This window comes from Salvelinus fontinalis, chromosome 29 (genome assembly GCF_029448725.1).
Source record: "Salvelinus fontinalis isolate EN_2023a chromosome 29, ASM2944872v1, whole genome shotgun sequence".
Taxonomy (NCBI): domain Eukaryota; kingdom Metazoa; phylum Chordata; class Actinopteri; order Salmoniformes; family Salmonidae; genus Salvelinus; species Salvelinus fontinalis.
Window position 1 is genome coordinate 24,648,085 of NC_074693.1, and position 25,285 is coordinate 24,673,369.

General features: G+C 44.6%; 2 protein-coding genes across 2 annotated transcripts; both read left to right on the plus strand.

Annotated features, from left to right (window-relative positions):
* Positions 1-5,750: 5,750 nt before the first annotated feature.
* On the plus strand, positions 5,751-13,548 carry LOC129827275 (adhesion G-protein coupled receptor G4-like). The gene is made up of 16 exons (XM_055888007.1): positions 5,751-5,801; positions 6,373-6,398; positions 6,872-7,014; positions 7,287-7,416; positions 8,303-8,409; positions 8,607-8,811; positions 8,964-9,129; positions 9,791-9,940; positions 10,328-10,537; positions 10,631-10,783; positions 10,890-11,011; positions 11,526-11,794; positions 12,108-12,213; positions 12,334-12,620; positions 12,765-12,866; positions 12,984-13,548. Exons 1-16 carry the CDS (start codon positions 5,751-5,753, stop codon positions 13,142-13,144), a joined length of 2,388 nt encoding a protein of 795 aa, XP_055743982.1. The 3' UTR covers positions 13,145-13,548.
* Positions 13,549-15,557: 2,009 nt separating this feature from the next.
* Positions 15,558-18,118, plus strand: LOC129827256 (transcription cofactor vestigial-like protein 3). The gene is made up of 4 exons (XM_055887993.1): positions 15,558-15,830; positions 16,848-17,059; positions 17,202-17,597; positions 17,868-18,118. The coding sequence occupies exons 2-4, from the start codon at positions 16,867-16,869 to the stop codon at positions 17,903-17,905; spliced, it is 627 nt and encodes a 208-aa protein (XP_055743968.1). The 5' UTR covers positions 15,558-15,830; positions 16,848-16,866; the 3' UTR covers positions 17,906-18,118.
* Positions 18,119-25,285: the final 7,167 nt, after the last annotated feature.

A 25,285-nucleotide genomic window follows, 5' to 3' on the forward strand; every position in this document is an offset into this window, starting at 1 on the left:
CAATATTTAATTAAGTGATTATGAAGCAATTGTATAAATGCTAGTGTAAAAGTAGTGTCAATAGAATGCATTATGGCTGAAGACTGAACTCCACTAGAGGAGGTTTTGTCCAATTGTCCCCAAATGTCCAATGTCAGTGTGTGACGTTGGTTCTGTGTTTGTGCCAGGCTCTCCGAGCCCCAGCCTGTGGGGTAGGAAGGTGGTGTTCTTAGGCCGTCCATGTATGTGGCAGCTGGGTAAGGAGTGTGTAATGCCCCCCCTGGAAGAACTCAGTGTGTGTGTGCACCTGTGCCAGAAGATCGTGACGCCTGAGTGGACCGGCTTTGTGTACAAGGCTCCTGGCGAGAGGCAGGTAGAGCTGGGGCTTGCAGGCCGGGTAGGGCTCCTGGTGGCATGGCTGTTTGGGCATGAGTGGTCGGTACCAGAGAACCTGCCCCTGGAACACTGGCAAAACATCTGCCTCACCTGGTCCAGCAACTCAGAGAGGCTCAGGCTCTACATCAACGGGAGCAGTCGCCTGGACGCCCACGTTAACGCTAGCCTGCCCCGGCAACTGGCCCAAAATGGCACCCTGACCCTGGGGGTGTCCCATAACATAGTAGATGGGGTGATGGAGTTTGAGGATGGGAAGAACTTTCTGGGGGACATCAGCCTGTTCAGGATGTGGGGGCGGGAGCAGACGGCTGAGGAGGTGAGGGCCCATAGCTGTGCCGATGGGAACGTGGTGAGCTGGGACACCCGCGACTGGGACTACCAGAGCTGCCTACCTGAAGATGACACTAGCCTCCAGTGTGGTTAGCTTCCGTACTTATTGTCTTCTACTGTATTCTATTTTGAGTCCTATTGAGAAAGGCAGCCCTGGGCACCATTCTATTCTATTCAAAGGGCCCCACTGAACAAATGTACAGTAAAGGGGTAAAAAGGATTGTGACAAAATATGTATTCTTTGAGTAAGTAGGGAGATTTCATCCTCTTGATATAATGTGTGAGGGAACATCTGTAGGTAATGTGAGGGAACATCTGTATGTGATTTCTATAATGGAGTATCTGGTTAATGCCCTGTCTTCTCCGGTTGGATTGTCTCGGTCACCTTTCTCAGCATGGTCAATGTTCAAAATTCAAATGAAGGTCGTCATAGCACAACGGCACCCTCTTGACAAGTCTGTCAATTCCTCAGAGAACATCATACGCAAATGGGTAAGAAGAATGTGATAAAGGATTGCTTTTTCCATTTCATAAAGGTGCCATGATATTCAATCCCAGTTGAATATGAACCCTATTTGTCTCTTTTGTCATTTTCCATCAGCTGGGGACCATATTTCCTGGGAACATTTCTGTGCGTGACATCTTTGTGTCATCTCCAAGGTAGTTTTATGTGTCAATTGAACGGATTTGTCCATTGGAATACAATGTACAGCATTGCTCGAATGGGGGGGGGGGTGTTTTTGTATGTGCACGCGTATGTGCGTACGTGTGTGCAAGTGTGCGTGTATGTTTGTGGGTGCTTGTATGTGCGTGTACTTAAGCGAAGCCATATCTATATGAGAAAACAACATAAAGAACAACACTGTCTAGACTTTCAACAGTCGGTTGGATGCAATTGTTATTTTAACATACATCACATCTTGTGTGAATATAGATGACGTGTGTATGTGTGTGTTAAAGCAACCTAGAACATTGAAATGAACACTGTGTGGACACATGCCCCTTTGTCTAATCTCTAGTGTTATCTGTGTTCCCACACAGCCAGATCTGTCAAGTGGGCTATAATCCTAGTGTGCGAGACACAGAGAAAGCTCAGGTACGTCACTATCCAGTGCCTCATTTTGATTTTCCATAATGAGGATTGCAATATCCTCAGAGAAGCCCCGTGCTGATGGGGACAGCACTGAAGGACTCCAGATAACGTTGTTATTAAACAGGACAGACAGGAAACTGTCAGACAGGCTTTCATCGTAAACCCTTTTGTCAGGTCACAGACGAGGGGAAAGGTAAACTCATGAACAAGTAGGAGAATTGTAATTAAGAGACCTTACAAGTTAGAACTAAAATCATAAATATGTGTCTGTTTCCAGGAATCAAGAAAAATTCAACTCAACTTCAACTCAACTTCTGACCAGTGGTACGAGGAGAATGCATAAGTAATCTTCCTCAGGAAAGTCAATAGTATGCCAGCATGAGGATGCATAATGGGCATTATAGTTTCTAGTCTGGTGCTGTGTTGCTTCACTGTAGTGTCTCTCTCCATAGTGTCAGCTGTCTGGTCTATGTGAGTGTTAGTCCTGAGACTGATGTTGGAGTGGCCCAGAATGAGATCTTTGGAAAGCTGAGTTCAGCCTTCCACTGTGGCCGAGTCACCCTTATTGCAGACCCCAGCAGCCTCAGTGTACGCCCCATAGGTGGGTACACACACACGCATACACACGCATACACATACACACACATACAGTACCAGTCAAAAGTTTGGACACACCTAGCTGTTCAAGAGTTTTTCTTTATTTTAACTATTTTATATTTTATACATATAGAATAATAGTGAAGACATCAAAACTATGAAAAACACATATGGAATCATGTAGTAACCAAAAAAGTGTTGAACAAATCAAAATATATTTGAGATTTGAGATTCTTCAAAGTAGCCACCCTTTGCCTTGATGACAGCTTTGCACACTCTTGGCATTCTCTCAACCAGCTTCACCTGGAATGCTTTTCCAACAGTCTTGAAGCAGTTCCCACATATGCTGATCAATTGTTGGCTGATTTTCCTTCACTCTACGGTCCAACTCATCCCTAACCATCTCAATTGGATTGAGGTCGGGTGATTGTGGAGGCCAGGTCATCTGATACAGCACTCCATCACTCTCCTTCTTGGTCAAATAGCCCTTACACAGCCTGGAGGTGTGTTGGGTCATTGTCCTGTTGAAAAACAAATGATAGTCACACCAAGCGCAAACCAGATGGGATGTCAAATCGCTGCAGAATGCTGTGATAGCGATGCAGGTTAAATGTGCCTTGAATTCTAAAAAAATCACAGACAGTGTCACCAGCAAAGCACCCCTACTCCATCACACCTCCTCCACCATGCTTCACAGTGGGAACCACACATGCGGAGATCATTCGTTCACCTACTCTGTGTCTCACAAAGACATGGCGGTTGTAACCAAAAATCTCAAATTTGAACTCATCAGACCAAAAGACAGATTTTCACCAGTCTACTGTCCATTGTTCATGCCTCTTGGCCCAAGCAAGTCTCTTCTGCTTATTTGTGTCCTTTGTAGTGGTTTCTTTGCAGCAATTCGACCATGAAGGCCTGATTCAACCAGTCTCCTCTGAACAGTTGATGCTGAGATGTGTCTGTTACTTGAACTCTCTGAAGTATTTCTTTGGGCTGGAATTTATGAGGCTGGTAACTCTAATGAACGTATCCTCTGCAACAGAGGTAACTCTGGGTCTTCCTTTCCTGTGGCGGTCCTCATGAGATTCAGTTTCATCATAGAGCTTGATGGTTTTTGCAACAGCACTTGAAGAAACTTTCAAAGTTCTTGAAATTTTCCGTATTGACTGACCTTCATGTCTTAAAGTAATGATGGACTGTCATTTCTCTTTGCTTATTTGAGCTGTTCTTGCGATAATTTGTACTTGGTCTTTTACCAAATATAGCTATCTTCTGTATACCACCCCTACCTTGTCACAATACAACTGATTGGCTCAAATGCATTAAGAAGAAAGAAATTCCACAAATGGACTTTTAACAATGCACACCTGTTAATTGAACTGCATTCCAGGTGACTACTTCATGAAGCTTTTTGGGAGAAAGCCAAGAGTGTGCAAAGCTGTCATCAAGGCAAAGGGTGGCAACTTTGAAGAATCTCAAATCTCAAATATATTTTGATTTGTTGAACACTTTTTTGGTTACTACATGATTCCATGTGTGTTATGTCATAGTTTTGTTGTCTTCACTGTTATTCTACAATGTAGAAAATAGTACAAAATAAAGAAAAACCCTTGAATGAGTAGGTGTATCCAAACTTTTGACTGGTACTGTACATATTCACATGTACACATACAAATAGCATGCCCACACATGCACATGGATGCAAATGGATTGCACATTCACATTTTTGCACGCTGTTATGCACACCGTTGTGTAATATCTTGCTCATTCCTCACAGGGGCTTTCCCCAACGTAACAGCTTCTCCTCCCACTGACACCAACACCACTGCTGGCTCACTAACCAGCACCACTGCTGGCTCACCAACCAGGACCACTGCTGGCTCACCAACCAGCACCACTGCTGGCTCACCAACCAGCACCACTGCTGGCTCACCAACCAGGACCACTGCTGGCTCACCAACCAGCACCACTGCTGGCTCACCAACCAGAACCACTGCTGGCTCACCAACCAGCACCACTGCTGGCTCACCAACCAGCACCACTGCTGGCTCACCAACCAGCACCACTGCTGGCTCACCAACCAGAACCACTGCTGGCTCACCAACCAGCACCACTGCTGGCTCACCAACCAGAACTACTACTGGCTCACCAACCAGCACCACTGCTGGCTCACCAACCAGCACCACTGCTGGCTCATCAACCAGAACCACTACTGGCTCACCAACCAGCACCACTGCTGGCTCACCAACCAGCACCACTGCTGGCTCACCAACCAGCACCACTGCTGGCTCACCAACCAGCACCACTGCTGGCTCACCAATCAGCACTACTGCTGGCTCACCAACCAGCACCACTGCTGGCTCACCAACCAGAACTACTACTGGCTCACCAACCAGCACCACTGCTGGCTCACCAACCAGAACTACTACTGGCTCACCAACCAGCACCACTGCTGGCTCACCAACCAGAACCACTGCTGGCTCACCAACCAGCACCACTGCTGGCTCACCAACCAGAACTACTGCTGGCTCACCAACCAGAACCACTGCTGGCTCACCAACCAGCACCACTGCTGGCTCACCAACCAGAACCACTGCCTGCTCACCAACCAGCACCACTGCTGGCTCACCAACCAGCACCACTGCTGGCTCACCAATCAGCACTACTGCTGGCTCACCAACCAGTACCACTGCTGGCTCACCAACCAGCACCACTGCTGGCTCACCAACCAGAACTACTACTGGCTCACCAACCAGCACCACTGCTGGCTCACCAACCAGAACTACTACTGGCTCACCAACCAGCACCACTGCTGGCTCATCAACCAGAACTACTACTGGCTCACCAACCAGCACCACTGCTGGCTCACCGACCAGAACTACTACTGGCTCACCAACCAGCACTACTGCATCTGGTGACACAATTCTTTCATAAAATAGAAATGCTTAACTGCTATGCACTAAGGTTGACCTGAAATTGGCTTCCATTACATTTTCACCAATCTATTCTAAAGAAGCTGATTCCTTTCTTGTCTGTAGACCCTGGCACTTCTACAGAGACACAGCAACCATCCATTGGAGTGCCTGCAAATCCCACTGGCCTGTCTACAACCAGAGAATCTTTAGACTTCAACTTAACAAAACCAGGTCAGCCAATATGACAGATTTGATTACCTGTCTGCTAACGCTACAAAATTTCCATAGAAAAATATCAGTGACTCTGAAATAAGTTTATTTTCCATAGGTGTAAGACCTAGGTTGAGAGATGAAGGCTGTTCAAATGTACAATCATTTCCACTGTTATGCTGTCATTAGGCATTGCATCCACCTTCTACAGAGTTAATATGAAACTGAATATGACAACTACTGTAACTGGCAAGGACCCAGGGGAGACCATTCAGAAGTGGGTAAGAAACACGACAACAACAGCATTGGCACTGGAGGATGATAAACGTATAATAACACTCTCTTCAGCCTAACGGTCGATACAGCGTCTTTTTGTCTGGGTTACAGGTTCAGAGAAAGCTTGGGAAAGCCCAGATGAACGTATTAAACATCAATATTTTAAACTCGACTTCTAAGTAAGTCCTGGCATTACCTACATTATGACATGTTGTGTAGCATAAGAAAAACAAGACCCCGAGGTGTGCCTTTTAACGGGGGCTTGTTCCATCTGTTTTTGTTGTAGAGTCAATGATCATAAAAAGATTCAAGAACTGGAGATGGTGAGGCTGTTTTTAAAAAGATGATTGTATCAACAATAGAAATTGATTTAGGGTGTAACTACATTGAATCATAATCGCAGCAGTAAGGAACCAGTTATACTTTTGCCAAAATTAATGTGCATAATCTTTATTACCACACTGTAGGTTTATGGCTTTCAATATGAGAAAACAATTTATTGCCCACAAGCCATGAATTGTGTTTGGTTAAGTAAGATGTATAGTGCATATTTCATTGTGGTGTCTTCTCTGTTAGACTGCTGAGCTGAGACATGAGAAAAGGTAAGAGATGATAACAAAGTTAAGAGATGATAACAAAGTTAAGAGATGATAACAAAGTTAAGAGATAATAAAAAGGTAAGAGATTTTCTTTTAAATGGCAAAAAACAGTTGCCATTTTGTTATGTAGACTTGATAGATATTGAAACCAACATGTTGTGTTTTGTTTTTTCCCCAACTTGTTTTAGTATGCTGTTGACATTTCAGTAACCATTTTTTTACTGAATCTGTTTTTTTAAATTGTCCTTTTATTTAACGAGGCAAGTCAGTTAACTTCAAATTCTTATTTACAATGACAGTCTACCAGGCTAACTGCCTTGTTCAGAGGCTGAACGACAGATGTTTATCTTGTCAGCTCAGGATTCAATCCAGCAGCCTTTCGGTTACTGGCCCAACACTCTAACCACTAGGCTACCTGCGGCCCCAGGTTGGTTGCCAGGTTGGTTTTGGGTTTTCATCCCACATTTTGTTTGTAGGTTTAGATGTACCTTCCAGGTTGAGGATGCTGATGCACGTAACGTCACGACCACTCAAACACTCATCACTGACCTTCTGTCTGGGAACCATGTTGATGAAGAGATCCAGGTTGACCGCAGAGATGTCCACGTTTCACATATAGGTACAGTATGGCTGACCTTTGACCGTTCCTCCATCTGTATTCAATTTTCGGATCTATATTAGAGTGAATGAATGGTGTCCACCCAACTGCTGTCACCAATCATACTTTCTCAGATCATACTTTCAGGAGGGAGGCATGGAAAACGAAAGAAAGAAAGAGCGAGAGAGAGAAAGAAATATAAAAAGAAAGAAAGAAAGAAAGAGAGGAAAGGAGGAAAGAGAGAAAGGAGGACGGAACGTGCCTGACTTATTAACCTATTTTCCCCTCTCCAGATCCTGGGAGCTGCCATAAGGACACCCATGAGAGTTTCTGGGGCGTGTATAAATGGCCAATCACAGAGGTCCAGATGACAAAAACTATGATCTGTGAGAAGAACCATGGATCAAGGGCTTCCAGGAAATGGTGAAAGGCCCAGCTAACGTTACATTTGCAATAATGCTTGTTAGTTGGGGTCGGAAAATCTCTTGGCTGTAATGATGATGGTGGGAGTACCATAAATGGTGGTTTATGTAGTAGATACTGTGAAATAAAATGATGTGCATTATTTTCCATGGGATGGTAGATCTTGTTAGCTTTATTCAAACAAACAGTTTCTTGCTGAATTATCTTAGCGCTATAGGTCTTTCTGAGGGTTCAGAGTATGTCTTTTAACCTGTTCAATAGCAGAGCTGTGACTACGGTCAGAGGGCAAAATCATATTTCTATGGGTAAAATCACCTGTTGCCATAGAGACGGCTCAGCGAAGAGATCCTTCAAATGTCTGCTAGACAAAGTGCAACCCTGTCACACACGCTCTTACCTATGTGCACACAATCACTCAGTCACAGAGATGACACTGGTGGAACACTCCGTGCGAGCAATCAAGCAAGAATACATTTCCTTCAATTGAATTGGGTGGACGGAACGCCTCTGGTGTCAGTGTGAAACATTGTCCTAGCGTGTATTATGCAAGCAGTGATACATTATGTCAATGTTTATTAAGCCTACCAGGGGAAGGTTTACTGCAGGAAGTAAACATTGAAGGGAAAGAAAAGGATCATCACCTATAATTGAAAGAAAGCCCTTTGACTTATGTTTCCCACGATGCCTCCGTAGTACACCCTTCTCTCTGAAATGTCAATACACAAGATCTTTGTTTTTGATCATCGTAAAAAGAGGTGTGCAATTATGCAAAATAGTAACAAATTGGTTATTGACTACAGATCAGAACAAGACAAGACTGGTCCTCTCGTCTTCTGCTCATTTCACCTTCATCTCTTTTTTCTCCTGGCCCCCTTCTTCCTTTTAGTGAGTTAGATGGAGTGACTGAGAAAGCCAAATGGGCTAAGCCAAACCTGAAGGCATGCAAGCCGGTAATCACCATCTCTGAACTGGATAAAGTCACCGTCACAGCAAGTAAGTGCCTTGTGCAGTCTAAATACCAGTCACTATGTTTTGGTGAAATAACAGTCATTTGTTATGTATTGTTCTGTAGCTATGGCATGCATGTTCTTCCCTATCCTCTTCCCCTGTGTTTTTCAGTAGTATTATATTGAAATATTCCAAAGTGCAGTGTGTTACATAACATTGGACTTTGTGTCCTTTCCTCCAAGACAACTCAGCAGATGTGGTGGACATGATTAAGAACCTCCTGGGTGATGAGGGGGACCTGAGTGACTCTCAGGTGGCCACCGTGGTCCAGAAGCTGGATGAGGTTCTGTGGGTCAGCACAGTGACCCCTCAGCTCGGTGGGGATATTGTCAACATCATCGCTGACATCCTAGTGTCCAATTCTGACCTGTCAGCGGTCGCCAACGAGTAAGGGGAAGGGGCAATGGGGAGAGGGTATATGGTTGCAAGATTTCATGTAATTTTTCCTCTTTTTCTGATGTCACCTGTGTATTTTCCTCCTCCTCTGCTGTTCTTTAAGACAAATCTGTCACTCACATTTTCCATCATGTTCCCAACAGAATTCTGGGTATCACAGACAGCATTGGGGACCAGATGGATTTCCCTGAGGAGTCACTAAATGTGACCGTCCCTTCCCTGGCCCTCTCATTGATCAACGTAGATCCCGAGCAGTTCCAGGGCCTCACGTTTGGTGTCTCCTCGTTTTCGACTGGCCTTGATCCAGAGGTAAATTGTAACATGACCCTATTGTCTGATCAAGCACATTCTGGCTTTGACTAGGAGACAGTGAGTATCACAACTCAGAGTTACAGTGTCCATGCTCCAGCAGTGCAACCAAATAACTGTCCTGTCAATATGTCAATATAAATGTTCTGTTCTTTTTTGCTCCCTGTGATATACTGAGCCCTTCCTTACCAAAAATAAATGACATGATTAACTGGACTGTTTTTATTCCATCTAAATGAGGACATGTCCTTAAGTGAACAGAGAAATGTATGACACATGTAGATGTTATATGGAAAAAGGAAAAGATACATAATCCTGCATAACAGCAAATGTGAATTATTATGTGGACATTACAAGTTTTTACATTTCCTGCATTGCAGAAAAGCTCTCTTGCAACAGGGTGATCAAATGAAGATCCTACATCTGTAGCATTAATTTCAACTGTGCTGAAACAGCAAATAGTAATGAACTTATGACGATTTACAGAAACAAGGACATTGCTTTACAAGAACATTGTTAATTCCAACACGTGTCCATTGTTTTCATTGTGGTGCAATGAACAAGGACCTTTAGTTCCATGATGAAATTTAGTTATATTTGTCCACTTGAATAAATTATTGTACATGCGTTTTGATTATTTGTACACCACTTTCTTTTATAGACCTTTGTCAACCAGACATTCCTGAGGCGGCCTTGTGATGGCACAGTCGCGTCCATCTCCCTTCCGCAGTCCCTTCACAACTTCTTCCCCCAGGGAAACAAAAAAAAGAGAGTTCAGTTCCACTTCTATGGCATACAGGAGCTTTTCAAGGTACCTGGTTAAGAATGGCTTGATGTCGTAAACAACGTATGAGGTGCATCATGATTTTTGGTTAATTAATAACCTTTTACTTCAGTGGACTAAATCAGGGTCACACAGAGTGTTTCTTGGTAGTCTTAAAAAAATCTACTTTGAAACAAAAGTATACACCTCACACACAAGGTTATGGCTTTAAAAAAGCCTGTACCATGTCAGATATAGAGTAGAAATGTATTACATTTTGAGTTTGCATCCCAATATTACACTTAATATATATCACAGAAAACTGAAATATATATTTTTAAAAACGTTTTAAAAGTAATTTTGGAAATGATGAACAATATTAATAACGTTCCACCCATGAGGCCACTGGAGGGCAATGTGGTCACTTGACTGCAGGAAACTATGAAGGATGGTTTACTTATTTCGAAGGAAAGCTTGCAGCAAATGTACAGTAGTTCAGTGTTAAAGTTTTATGATCATTCACAGGACCCAGCAATCAACTGGACGCTGAATAGTTATGTGGTGTCTGCCAGTGTCAACAACAGCAATGTCAGCAACCTCAGGGATCCCGTGGTGGTGACACTTCGTCACCTCAAGCCTAAAGAGGTGAGGAATGAAAAATAGCTTCATCTTACCACTGAACGTAGTGATGTTTCTGCTTTAGAGCCTGACTAGCTGCACCCTTTGCTTCCCCAACAGAAAAACGACAAGGTGGAGTGTGTATACTGGGACTTCCAGAAGAACGATGGGAGCGGTGGATGGGACAGCAGCGGCTGTGAGACACTTCCAACCACCTCCGCTTATCAGACCACCTGCCAATGCTACCACCTGACCCATTTCGGCGTGCTCCTGGTGAGTCATCTTTGTTGTCGACTGAGGGAAACAAAAGACATTAGTGCACTGCATCTGGACTGATATGAGGCTCTTATTGACCTTTGACCTCTGTGGTGTCCTACAGGATGTGTCCAGGACTCCTATCAGTGAGGCTGACCAGGAGATCCTGACGGTCATCTCTTACCTGGGCTGTGGTGTGTCCTCCATCTTCCTGGGCATCAGCCTACTCACCTACGTGGTCTTTGAGTAAGTCAGCATCCGGACAGATAGTCAAGGAGGCAGATTCATGGATGGGACAGACAGGGCAGACTATTTGGTGATATTACTACACACTATGTTCTCTACTTTTCTGTAGCCTTTCACATCACATTCTCCATCTCTCCTCCTTTCTCTCTGTGTCATTGGCTTATTTCCTCCTGTGCTTCATCTGCCACTCACACTATTCTTCTCATTCTCACCCTCTTTCCATTCCTCTTTCCATTCCCCTCTCTCTCTCTCTCTCTCTCTCTCTCTCTCTCTCTCTCTCTCTCTCTCTCTCTCTCTCTCTCTCTCTCTCTCTCTCTCTCTCTCTCTCTCTCTCTCTCTCTCTCTCTCTCTCTCTCTCTCTCTCTCTCTCTCTCTCTCTCTCTCTCTCTCTCTCTCTCTCTCTCTCTCTCTCTCTCTCTCTCTCTCTCTCTCTCTCTCTCTCTCTCTCTCTCTCTCTCTCTCTCTCTCTCTCTCTCTCTCTCTCTCTCTCTCTCTCTCTTCCACTCCGTCAAAGGAAGCTGCGTAGCGACTACCCATCTAAGATCCTCATCAACCTTTCTGTGGCTCTGCTGGGCCTGAACCTAGTCTTCCTGCTGGACTCCTGGCTGTCCTCCTTCGGCAGCTACGGTCTCTGCATCAGCACGGCAGCCACGCTGCACTACTTCCTGTTAGCCTCATTCACCTGGATGGGCCTGGAGGCCGTCCACATGTACTTCGCTCTGGTCAAGGTCTTCAACGTCTATGTCCCCTTCTACATCCACAAGTTCTGCGCCCTCGGCTGGGGTAAGGCAGTCTGAAGCAAAATAAGGACACTTGTATTAAAATCTTTTAGAGTAAGAATTGTATGACTACAATTATCTTTTTATATTTGCTTGTATCGGAATAACATTGAAATATGTGTTGAGAGCCTTGAGTCGGGAAAAAAAGAAAAGATAAATCAATTCAAGGTAAATGACAGTGATTTACTTTCCTTTTCAACGCTTTTGTATTGTAGTCAGTGTTTGAAACGTTTACACAGGCCCTAATCTAACGGATTAGCTGACCATGTTTGATGAGGGAATAGAATAAAGAGGTAAAGTTCTCTGTCTCCACACAGGCATTCCTCTGGTGATTGTCTGCCTGGTCCTGGCCATAGAGAAGGAGGCCTATGGCAGTGTTCTATCTGAGGCCTCGCTTGACTCTCTACAGGGCTCTGAGCCATTGTGAGTGTGCTGCACGGCCAGTTGACCAGTGTTACTGATACAGGTTATTGATAGGGGTGTGTGGCAGTTCATCACATCCATGTTATTAATCATCTCTCTCTCTCCCACTCCCTTTCTCAGCTGTTGGATACAGAGTAATGTTTTCTTCTACGTCACGGTCGTGTCGTTTGTGCTGCTGGTCCTGGTTTTTAACGTGGTCGTGTTCATTGTTGTTCTGGTCCAAATTCGCCACATGCAGACCAATAAGCCTGCAACAACAGGAAACAAGCACTGTGCCATGCATGATTTGAGAGCGGTGGCCAGTCTCACCTTCCTATTGGGTCTCACCTGGCCAATAGCCTTCTTTACCTGGGGACCAGCCAGGGTCCCTATGCTCTACCTCTTCTCTGTCCTCAACAGTCTGCAAGGTAAGGGGACCAATGTAATGGTGTCTATTGTACAAGAAGGTATGGAAGAAAGAGAGAGCGAGAGCGAGAGGCAAGTAAGCAGGCAGGCGGAGAGAGAGATAGGAGATAATGGGGCTTCTCGTTTTCTCTCTGTCTATGTTTCAGGGTTCTTTATCTTTGTCTTCCACTGCCTGATTAAAGAGAATGTGAGGAAGCAGTGGAGGATCCATCTGTGCTGTGGCCGATTCAGGCTCAATGACTACTCAGGTACAGTCGAGGGACCTCCAAGCAGTTAGTCTGCTAAATGACTCAAATGTACATGTAAATATGGTTCATAGAGAGTGTTCCTGAAGTTGCTTCATTTTTACCTTTGACCCGGTTTAGATTGGAGCCGCTCCATGACGATGGGCAGCAAGACCAAGCAGAACCAGCTGGTGCACCGCTCTCCATCTGTCAAGTCTGTCAACACCTCCTCTAGGAAGATCTCCGATGACTCCACTACAGCTAGCTGTAGCTCTGGCACACCCTACCAACAGGGGGCCTAGACTACTGTAGCTCCACCATGGGGCCGAGTCAAGTGCCACCAGGGAATCTAGCCTAGCTCCACCAGGGGGCCTAGTCTAGCTCCACCAGGGGGCCTAGTCTAGCTCCACTAGATGGACTAACGTGGCTCACAGCACAGGGACACTGAACTTTACACAACATGTGCTATAACATCCTTCACCTGAAACAATGGGAAAAGCTTGAGCTCAGGACATCATAACAGACACCTGAGTTCAGTCCATTCTGAATTACACTGTCGTATGTCTCTCTGCAGTGCAGTCTCAACTTCCTCAGGAGATAAACAGAATCTAGGTGAAAGTGTTAGCCTGTTCTGTGCATTAAATGACACAAACTCTATGAATGATGTGTATTGTAAGTGGACTATTGTTGTAGTAAATTACCAATATGTTGGTACCTCGTGCATTCTATTTGGTAAATTGCATTTTTCTTCTCCATAATGTGTTTCTGTTTATCTTTTCATGATGTTAAATTTAAAAAAAATTGCAAATAAAGAAGAGGAATGAAAACCTTGAAGTTTAAAGAGTCAACGACACTTCAAAACCTTTCTAGACTTCATGGAAACATATATTTTCAAAGCCTCGAATGTAGGCATTCTGTTGGGCTGTGTCTCTCACCATTTTAACAGGAAACAATCCATGACATTTAATGAAACACGTTATGTTTACCGCCATCTCTAAAAGACTTGAAGGTTGATGAATGTGGTTTAGCATAGGGTAGAATCTTTTATTTTCAGTCTTTTCTCCATTTCTCCATCTCAAATACAGCTTATGAATAGCACTTGCATTTTGACAGAAAGACAAGGCTATGTGGTCCATTCAAAAGGTGCCGAATGTGAACTTGGGGACATTTCAATGGAAAGTTCAACACATCTGACAATGACGATCTGTGTCAAGCATATGACAGCATAACATCTCATGTTGTTTCAGCTGTATGGTTACAAGGCAATGTGTCCTTGTGTTGACTAGTGAAAAGATGTCTGCATCACCTCTTCATTGGTGGCTGTGACTTTCATTGTGGTTCTCTGTATGAATATGGAATACTGCTCTCGTTTTCTAAAGAGAGCTGTTTCAAATAAGAATTTCAAGTCTAATTGTCACGTTCGTCTGAATTAATGGACCAAGGCGCAGCATACTTAAACATGAGTTCCACATGTTTAATAAATATGAAGCTCACCAAAAACAATACAGAAGAAAACGAAAGGTGAAGTTCTGGGCTGCTCACAGGCAGCTACACAAAAACATGATCCCACAAACAACAGGTGGGAAAAGGCTGCCTAAATATGATCCCCAATCAGAGACGATAGCTGCCTCTGATTGGGAACCATACCAGGCCAACAAAGAAATAGAAAACATAGATTGCCAACCCTAGTCACACCCTGACCTAACCAAATAGAGAATTAAAAGGATCTCCTGGCCGTGCTGCTGCTCCAGTTTCAACTGTTCTGCCTGCGGCTATGGAACCCTGACCTGTTCACCGGACGTGCTACCTGTCCCAGACCTGCTGTTTTCAACTCTCTAGAAACCACAGGAGCGGTAGAGATACTCTTAATGATCGGCTATGAAAAGCCAACTGACATTTACTCCTGAGGTGCTGACTTGCTGCACCCTCGACAACTACTGTGATTATTATTATTTGACCATGCTGGTCATTTATGAACATTTGAACATCTTGGCCATGTTCTGTTATAATTTCCAACCGGCACAGCCAGAAGAGGACTGGCCACCCCTCATAGCCTGGTTCCTCTCTAGGTTTCTTCCTAGGTTTTGGCCTTTCTAGGGAGTTTTTCCTAGCCACCGTGCTTCTACACCTGCATTGCTTGCTGTTTGGGGTTTTAGGCTGGGTTTCTGTACAGCACTTTGAGATATCAGCTGATGTAAGAAGGGCTATATAAATACATTTGATTTGATCTCTAAGGTCAGGGCGTGACACGAATATAAAATATTTATTTATTGCATTATTGCAATTACGTTACTGTCTGAAAATGCTCAGCTGTCTGCATTCTGCTCGTAGGAAACCATCTATACTGAGCATTCAATGCTTGTCTTAGATTGACATTAGGATTATTACTTGCACAGTGCACAGAAAGTATGATCATGTAAATATCACAAAGCAATAGCCATTCTATAACAATGGTATTATTTATTTTAACCCTTCCAATATCAAACTGTAGATAGTTCCAAACTTTCTAACTGACAAACCCTTCCCATATAGAATGTGTTCCCATAAACTCTTTTCTAAAAGTGAACAGACGTTTTTGGCAGTGCAGTTCACTAAGGAATGTTTTTATAAAGGTGCTGCAAGTGTGTGGAGGAACTTGTTGAGTTACATTCTCATCATACCGAGTTTATAGCGCGTCACACCCTCCCTCCCGACGTCTACTGCACTGCAGACAGCTGGAGCGCTGGATGTGTTGAATGGAGGCAGGTTGTCTGACTCCAATAAGCGGAGAGTTTGATGTTTACTCCGTCAATCTGGAAACTTGAGAGAGCACGACGATCTTCAAAGGTTGTGTTATATCAGCAGCATTTGAAGAATGCCAGTTCTGTTGTCAAAGGAATGATATTTTGACTCATTTTTGGCAATTACATGTAGGCAACAACAGCAAAGGTTCCTTCAATCAATCAAACCAGGAACTTGGTCCTTGGTCAGAGGAGCTCACCTGCTCAGGTAAGAGTACATGTCATGTATTCCTTTCTTCTGATATAATCTAAGAATACTGTCAATGTAATATATGGTATTACCAATATTTGCAGATACATCTCTGATTATTATAATTCACCACAACCATTTATGGTGTATCTATTATTCTCTGATTTATGTCACTTAGGAACTTTTTCATTCAATATTATATGGTTGTTGATTTTTATCAGATTTTTATCACAAAGTTGTGATGAAAGGTATGTAGCTTGTAACGTGGACAGCAATAAGCATCGATTTACTTTGTACCTATAATGTGTGTATTGACAAGCAGACATTGTTTTCAAATAACAGATATCTGCAATTAAAATATGTCATTTCAGTCACGTTTTGGAAAGCTTATCCTGCCCATTCTGTTATGGTCATACATACATGGTTGACGGGGATTTTTCAACTGTTGGTGAATCAAATAAGCCCCTCAGGACTTTCCTTTTTTTGATTAAAACAAAATAAAAAAAGAACTATTTGACTACTTCATGGCGAGATGATCGATTAATTCCCCTAGATGCTACAGCCTCCATCCAAGTCAGGAAATCCGATCCAAACCGAGAGAGTTATAACATTTACATTTTTATTTCACCTTTATTTAACCGGGTAAGCTAGTTGAGAACAAGTTCTCATTTATAACTGGCCAAGATAAAGCAAAGCAAATTAATTCCATATCCAAAATGATAGACTTACAAACGGCATAATTCCAATTAATGAAACAATCACATGCTGTATGAGTAGCCTAGCCTACAGATGGATTTGCTATTCACAATATCAATGTTCTCTACCTTCCAACTACTGTACTCTACCACAGGAGGTTGGTTACACCTTAATCGCGTAGGACGGGCTCGTTGGTAAAGGCTGGAGCGGAATGGTATCAAATACATCAAACAAATGGTTTCCATGTGTTTGATGCCATTCCATATGCTCCGTTACGGCCATTATTATGAGCCATCCTCCCCTCAGCAGCCTCCACTGTACTCTACTATGTTCCACCAGGATCTGAGTTGAGTCAGCGATGGCAGTTCGTTCAGGTAGCCCCCAGGAAGTTGTAAAGACAGAGGTGCAGTCCGATAGAGTCATCTTCACCTACTTCCAGGGTGACATTGGTAGCATGGTGGACCAACACTTCACCCGTGCCCTCGGCAAGGCCGGCAAGAACAAGGCCCCCAGCGGGAAGGGCAAAAAGAGCCGCAAAGCTGTCAAATCTGGTGAGCAGACTCATATCTCATACTGTGCAATTAAGTTTATCATCCTGATGCTGTGTGCACCGAACAAGAAAACAAGTGTTCACTGACGTGAAATGTACACAATGAAATAAAATTCTAGATACTGTTTCTCAATCTGTTTCAGAGTCTGACTTAACGTCTTGTCAGTGGGGTGTCTCAACCCCATCCTGGTCTGAAGGCCACTTTGCCCCTGTCTCTGGTTCCCTTCAGCTGAGCAACACCAAGGAGTCCAGCTCCAGCCACCCCCCCGCCCTCGACTCCCCAGACGAGAGCCCCAGCCCCTGGGCCTTCGCCTCTAGGCAACATGGTGGTCTGGGCCTGCCCGCCATGGCCTATCCCCATGCCATGTCCTCTGAGGGCCTGGGGGTCACTGGACAGCATTACACCAACTCCCTGCTCAATCTCCTCCACAGTGACCGGTCAGAGGTGGCTGCAGACTTGGTCTCAGGTTCCAAACCAGAGCTTTTCCCTAGCTGGACGGGTCACCCGGTCTTCAGAGAACCCATGAACCCTGACTCAGGTATGGCTACCTCAACACAGATCCCTTATCACTATTCATGTGTAGGAAGAGGAAGACGTCTCTCTTACACATAGATTAGATAGTGAACTGTAGCCTAGATCACTGTCTGATAAATCTACCATCCAAAATTCATTTGTGTTGTGAAGATTAGGGGGGTTTCACAGTACCTGTGCTTCAGTGCTTTTTCTCAACTTCATATCATTTGATTGTTTGGTTGGTTTTCAAAAGGTCTGTTTTGAGTTATTCATCACCTATTCTTCCCTCTTTCAGGAATAGTTCTGGAGAAAAAGGACCTGTATTGGTATTAAATGAAGTGTCAGTGCGCAGGGAAGAGAGAGAAAAGTCTGCAACACATGCATGCTGTGCTCCCTCTGGTAATCAGACAATTTCCTGCCAAACCGGCCTCCTCCACAGCCACTCTCGGAAGGATTACAGTTCCTTGAAATGCAACAGCTGGAACGGCCTCTCAGAAACAAAACACTTTCTGACTAACCTGTTTGCAAACCGGATTATAATTCAACGAGTCGGGGGGGGGGGGGGGGGGGGGGGGTCAGTGTTAAATCAAAAATCAAAAATAGCCTGTTTCGATTGTGGAGAAAGTTTACATTACATACTTACATCAAGTTCCTACGTAATTGTGTTTTTTATTTTTTACAATTTAACAATTTCAAACATTTATTGAAATACTGGTGTTTATGAATAGCTGTTTCTTCCTTCAATGTGTGGACTTCGGAAGGAGGGGGTTCTGATGTGATTTTCAGTTGTGATGTGGAACCAGATAATAAGGTTTAGTTCATAGCAAATTAATGAAATGCAGTTGATATCCTTATAAATGATTGCCATGAAAATGAAAGGGGTTTATGGAGAGTTTTATGAAAAAGGTTATTCAGGAATTGTCTACTTCGTATGCTCAGCAGCAATCTACTTTGCACTGTAGGCATTGACACAAAGCTCTTTTACTGTAATAATTTAGTTGTAAGACTTTGGATTAAACATAAAAAATGTATCTGTTACATCTTAATGAAGAAAACATCTGGACATCTGGATTGATCTGGATTAGAGGAAATATCTTTTGCCTGGAAAGTGTACATTACTCTCCCAGGAACAGACCTCAAGCCATTTAGAACAAATGTGACCATACTGCCACCATATGGCTGAAAACATGAAGAGGGAAGAGGTGCCAAATGTACAAAATGTCACTTGAAAATAATATTAGACTATTAAAATGTTAATTTGTTTTCTCATTCATTTTTCATGTGTGGATATTTTATTGATGCATAGTGGATTATATTCAGTAATACAAATAAAATATTTTTCCCCTCCGAACTGGGCAGAGAATTTTTGTTAAAATTTTTGTTAGAACAAAGAGAACAAAGCATCTTCCGCCCTGTAAATGTTTTTGAACGGTACTTTGCTAAAAGGTGTCAAACATAACTGTGAAATTCTTTATCCATTGACACTAAAAAAGAGAAGGACGACAGCGAGAGCGGTGTTGCATAGTGTTTCAGCAGTAGAATAGGAAGAGAGCAGACAGGCGAGACAGTAGGATAGGAAGAGAGCAGACAGGTGAGACAGTAGCATAGGAAGAGGACAGACAGGTGAGACAGTAGCATAGGAAGAGAGCAGACAGGTGAGACAGTAGCATAGGAAGAGAGCAGACAGGTGAGACAGTAGCATAGGAAGAGAGCAGACAGGCGAGACAGTAGGATAGGAAGAGAGCAGACAGGTGAGACAGTAGCATAGGAAGAGGACAGACAGGCGAGACAGTAGCATAGGAAGAGAGCAGACAGGTGAGACAGTAGAATAGGAAGAGAGCAGACAGGTGAGACAGTAGAATAGGAAGAGAGCAGACAGGCGAGACAGTAGAATAGGAAGAGAGCAGACAGGTGAGACAGTAGCATAGGAAGAGAGCAGACAGGTGAGACAGTAGCATAGGAAGAGAGCAGACAGGTGAGACAGTAGCATAGGAAGAGAGCAGACAGGTGAGACAGTAGCATAGGAAGAGAGCAGACAGGCGAGACAGTAGCATAGGAAGAGAGCAGACAGGCGAGACAGTAGAATAGGAAGAGAGCAGACAGGCGAGACAGTAGAATAGGAAGAGAGCAGACAGGCGAGACAGTAGAATAGGAAGAGAGCAGACAGGTGAGACAGTAGAATAGGAAGAGAGCAGACAGGCGAGACAGTAGCATAGGAAGAGAGCAGACAGGTGAGACAGTAGAATAGGAAGAGAGCAGACAGGTGAGACAGTAGAATAGGAAGAGAGCAGACAGGTGAGACAGTAGAATAGGAAGAGAGCAGACAGGTGAGACAGTAGAATAGGAAGAGAGCAGACAGGTGAGACAGTAGGATAGGAAGAGAGCAGACAGGTGAGACAGTAGAATAGGAAGAGAGAAGACAGGTGAGACAGTAGCATAGGAAGAGGACGGACAGGTGAGGCAGTAGCATAGGAAAAGGACGGACAGGTGAGACAGTAGAATAGGAAGAGAGCAGACAGGCGAGACAGTAGCATAGGAAGAGAGCAGACAGGTGAGACAGTAGAATAGGAAGAGAGCAGACAGGTGAGACAGTAGGATAGGAAGAGAGCAGACAGGTGAGACAGTAGCATAGGAAGAGAGCAGACAGGTGAGACAGTAGAATAGGAAGAGAGCAGACAGGTGAGACAGTAGGATAGGAAAAGAGCAGACAGGTGAGACAGTAGCATAGGAAGAGAGCAGACAGGTGAGACAGTAGAATAGGAAGAGAGCAGACAGGTGAGACAGTAGAATAGGAAGAGAGCAGACAGGTGAGACAGTAGAATAGGAAGAGAGCAGACAGGTGAGACAGTAGGATAGGAAAAGAGCAGACAGGTGAGACAGTAACATAGGAAGAGAGCAGATAGGTGAGACAGTAGCATAGGAAGAGGACAGACAGGTGAGGCAGTAGCATAGGAAAAGGACGGACAGGTGAGACAGTAGCATAGGACGAGGTCAGACAGGTGAGACAGTAGCATAGGAAAAGGACGGACAGGTGAGACAGTAGCATAGGACGAGGTCAGACAGGTGAGACAGTAGCATAGGAAGAGGACAGACAGGTGAGACAGTAGCATAGGACGAGGTCAGACAGGTGAGACAGTAGCATAGGACGAGGTCAGACAGGTGAGACAGTAGCATAGGAAGAGGACAGACAGGTGAGGCAGTAGCATAGGAAGAGAGCAGACAGGTGAGACAGTAGCATAGGAAGAGAGCAGACAGGTGAGACAGTAGAATAGGAAGAGAGCAGACAGGTGAGACAGTAGGATAGGAAGAGAGCAGACAGGTGAGACAGTAGCATAGGAAGAGAGCAGACAGGTGAGACAGTAGAATAGGAAGAGAGCAGACAGGTGAGACAGTAGCATAGGAAGAGAGCAGACAGGTGAGACAGTAGAATAGGAAGAGAGCAGACAGGTGAGACAGTAGCATAGGAAGAGGACGGACAGGTGAGACAGTAGCATAGGAAGAGGACAGACAGGTGAGACAGTAGGATAGGAAGAGAGCAGACAGGTGAGACAGTAGCATAGGAGGAGGACAGACAGGTGAGGCAGTAGCATAGGAAGGGACAGAGAGGTGAGGCAGTAGCATAGGAAGAGGACAGACAGGTGAGGCAGTAGCATAGGAAGGGACAGAGAGGTGAGGCAGTAGCATAGGAAGAGAGCAGACAGGTGAGACAGTAGCATAGGAAGAGAGCAGACAGGTGAGACAGTAGAATAGGAAGAGAGCAGACAGGTGAGGCAGTAGCATAGGAAGAGGACAGACAGGTGAGGCAGTAGCATAGGAAGAGGACAGACAGGTGAGGCAGTAGCATAGGAAGGGACAGAGAGGTGAGGCAGTAGCATAGGAAGAGAGCAGACAGGTGAGACAGTAGCATAGGAAGAGAGCAGACAGGTGAGACAGTAGAATAGGAAGAGAGCAGACAGGTGAGGCAGTAGCATAGGAAGAGGACAGACAGGTGAGGCAGTAGCATAGGAAGAGGACAGACAGGTGAGGCAGTAGCATAGGAAGAGGACAGACAGGTGAGGCAGTAGCATAGGAAGATGACAGACAGGTGAGACAGTAGGATTGGAAGAGAGCAGACAGGTGAGACAGTAACATAGGAAGAGGACGGACAGGTGAGGCAGTAGCATAGGAAGATGACAGACAGGTGAGGCAGTAGCATAGGAAGAGAGCAGACAAGTGAGGCAGTAGCATAGGAAGAGAGCAGACAGGTGAGGCAGTAGCATAGGAAGATGACAGACAGTTGAGACAGTAGGATTGGAAGAGAGCAGACAGTTGAGACAGTAGGATTGGAAGAGAGCAGACAGGTGAGACAGTAGGATAGGAAGAGGACAGACAGGTGAGGCAGTAGCATAGGACGAGGTCAGACAGGTGAGGCAGTAGCATAGGACGAGGTCAGACAGGTGAGGCAGTAGCATAGGAAGAGGTCAGACAGGTGAGGCAGTAACATTGGAAGAGGTCAGACAGGTGAGGCAGTAGCATATGAAGAGAACAGACAGGTGAGACAGTAGCATAGGAAGAGAACAGACAGGTGAGACAGTAGCATAGGAAGAGGACAGACAGGTGAGACAGTAGCATAGCAAGAGGACAGACATGTGAGGCAGTAGCATAGGAAGAGGACAGACAGGTGAGACAGTAGCATAGGAAGAGGACAGACAGGTGAGGCAGTAGCATAGGAAGAGGACGGACAGGTGAGGCAGTAGACAGGTGAGGCAGTAGCATAGGAAGAGGACAGACAGGTGAGACAGTAGCATAGGAAGAGGACAGACATGTGAGGCAGTAGCATAGGAAGAGGACAGACAGGTGAGACAGTAGCATAGGAAGAGGACAGACAGGTGAGGCAGTAGCATAGGAAGAGGACGGACAGGTGAGGCAGTAGACAGGTGAGGCAGTAGCATAGGAAGAGAGCAGACAGGTTAGGCAGTAGCATAGGAAGAGGACAGACAGGTGAGACAGTAGCATAGGAAGAGGACAGACAGGTGAGACAGTAGCATAGGAAGAGGACGGACAGGTGAGGCAGTAGACAGGTGAGGCAGTAGCATAGGAAGAGAGCAGACAGGTTAGGCAGTAGCATAGGAAGAAGACAGACAGGTGAGGCAGTAGCATAGGAGGAGGACGGACAGGTGAGGCAGTAGACAGGTGAGGCAGTAGCATAGGAAGCGGACGGAGAGGTGAGGCAGTAGCATAGGAAGAAGGCTACTTTCATTTTCACCTCCCTCCTCTCAAGGCTTGTGGAGAGAACATGAAACACAGAAAGTATGCTGGTTTACATCATTCGAAGGGAAGTATGTCAGCCTCAGTCAATCAAGCAACATGTCTGGAGGAGCTCTTGTGTGATTCTTCAGCCCTGTGTCGTGTCTTTGCTATCGTTAAATTGAAGACTTATAGTTTTTATCATAGATTCCTGTAATTAGAGATTACGCGATCACTTGAGTAATAACGTAATTAATTAACTATGAATTCGAGGGCACCAGGGAAAGTTATTAGATTACAAAGTTATAATTTCCCAATATAACCTTTCAGATATTTTCGTATCTGATCAATAGTCTTCTAATTAATGATTTATTTACTCTACCTCACGTTAGTCTCATTCCAAACGTCGTAAATTGTCGATTATCTGCACGAACCCAGTCTTCACTATGAGTCATCCATACATCAATTGTCTTAAATCATTTATTTATTACTAACTAATTAATTCACAGAAATGCATAAACAAACAAACAAACTTAAAATAGTTACATGAAATGATGGGAGAAATATGCCCTAGTGGGCTGAACCGGCATTGCTTGTTAGACAAAGGGGAAATGGCGTTCGACTAAGAATTCACTACAGAGTCCATAATTATAACAACTAACATGCTAATCCTTACACATGAACGCTCACTCATTCGGGAACAATTGCAATCAATATATATATATATTTACGCTCTGTGTGTTGTCTTGATCGTTAGAGAGAAGTTCAATTTGTTGGAGTTCCTTCTGTCGGAGTTATTGTGGAGAGTTCAGAGTGACATTCGTTATAGAATGGATGTTTCGGCGGTTGTCTTTCTTCGCGTCCAATGACACCGAATTCCTAGCTGCAGACTGGTAGTCAATATCAAAACTTGTTCTTATTTACATTTACATACATTTACATTTAAGTCATTTAGCAGACGCTCTTATCCAGAGCGACTTACAAATTGGTGCATTCACCTTATGATATCCAGTGGAACAACCACTTTACAATAGTGCATCTAACTCTTTTAAGGGGGGGGGGGGGTTAGAAGGATTACTTTATCCTATCCTAGGTATTCCTTAAAGAGGTGGGGTTTCAGGTGTCTCCGGAAGGTGGTGATTGACTCCGCTGACCTGGCGTCGTGAGGGAGTTTGTTCCACCATTGGGGTGCCAGAGCAGCGAACAGTTTTGACTGGGCTGAGCGGGAACTGTACTTCCTCAGAGGTAGGGAGGCGAGCAGGCCAGAGGTGGATGAACGCAGTGCCCTTGTTTGGGTGTAGGGCCTGATCAGAGCCTGAAGGTACGGAGGTGCCGTTCCCCTCACAGCTCCGTAGGCAAGCACCATGGTCTTGTAGCGGATGCGAGCTTCAACTGGAAGCCAGTGGAGAGAGCGGAGGAGCGGGGTGACGTGAGAGAACTTGGGAAAGTTGAACACCAGACGGGCTGCGGCGTTCTGGATGAGTTGTAGGGGTTTAATGGCACAGGCAGGGAGCCCAGCCAACAGCGAGTTGCAGTAATCCAGACGGGAGATGACAAGTGCCTGGATTAGGACCTGCGCCGCTTCCTGCGTGAGGCAGGGTCGTACTCTGCGAATGTTGTAGAGCACGAACCTACAGGAACGGGTCACCGCCTTGATGTTAGTTGAGAACGACAGGGTGTTGTCCAGGATCACGCCAAGGTTCTTAGCACTCTGGGAGGAGGACACAATGGAGTTGTCAACCGTGATGGCGAGATCATGGAACGGGCAGTCCTTCCCCGGGAGGAAGAGCAGTTATTACTTATTAGTATAAGAGTTTTAACCACGTGGTATGGTTAAAGATTCAGCAATGTTACATTCAACCTTCGTTCTCCCCATTGAGGATAAACATGGTCTAAATGGTAATTTCTTAGAGTTGGCTTTTATTCAGATAGCAGAGAGGGGTGGTTCCATTGTCTCTGACCCAACTGGCTCAGGGCGATCCTTGGATTTAGTTCAAATACAACAGGGAGTTGTATTTTCCTTCATTAAACAGTTCAAAATCATATTACACAATTATACAAACAGTATCATACTCACTCATTCATTTTATACAACAAACAGCTGTAAACCTCATATCTGAGGTTATTATATAAACAGCGGTATGGTAATGTGGTCCCACAGGCTCTCCTGAGTTTCCCACATGGGGACAAATGGACATGTTAATAGCTAGGATCTTCACCGATCTTTCCTACTTTTGCAGGAACATGAAATATGTTCGTACCTCAAGTTCTGTGAGGTGGAAGAGAATTCCTTTGTCCTGAAAGTTTACCCTCTGTCTATAATACTGTTGGCCATGAGGAGATTCTCAGGAATTTACGACATCTCTCTGTGATCACCGCAGGGGTTGTGGTAGGAAAGGGAGAGGCAGGGAGAGGGGGATGGGATTTGCACTACCCAAGCAGGCGACGTCAAAATATATAATAAAAGATGAAACTGAACAACACAAC

Excerpts from the sequence above, each read along its gene's own strand:
- LOC129827275 (XM_055888007.1), top strand. The coding sequence starts at position 5,751 with ATGACAACTACTGTAACTGGCAAGGACCCAGGGGAGACCATTCAGAAG. Across the intron at positions 11,012-11,525 it reads CTCACCTACGTGGTCTTTGA|GAAGCTGCGTAGCGACTACC; the intron begins GTAAGTCAGCAT and ends ACTCCGTCAAAG. Across the intron at positions 11,795-12,107 it reads GTTCTGCGCCCTCGGCTGGG|GCATTCCTCTGGTGATTGTC; the intron begins GTAAGGCAGTCT and ends GTCTCCACACAG.
- LOC129827256 (XM_055887993.1), top strand. The coding sequence starts at position 16,867 with ATGGCAGTTCGTTCAGGTAGCCCCCAGGAAGTTGTAAAGACAGAGGTG. Across the intron at positions 17,060-17,201 it reads CCGCAAAGCTGTCAAATCTG|AGTCTGACTTAACGTCTTGT; the intron begins GTGAGCAGACTC and ends AATCTGTTTCAG. Across the intron at positions 17,598-17,867 it reads ACCCATGAACCCTGACTCAG|GAATAGTTCTGGAGAAAAAG; the intron begins GTATGGCTACCT and ends TCCCTCTTTCAG.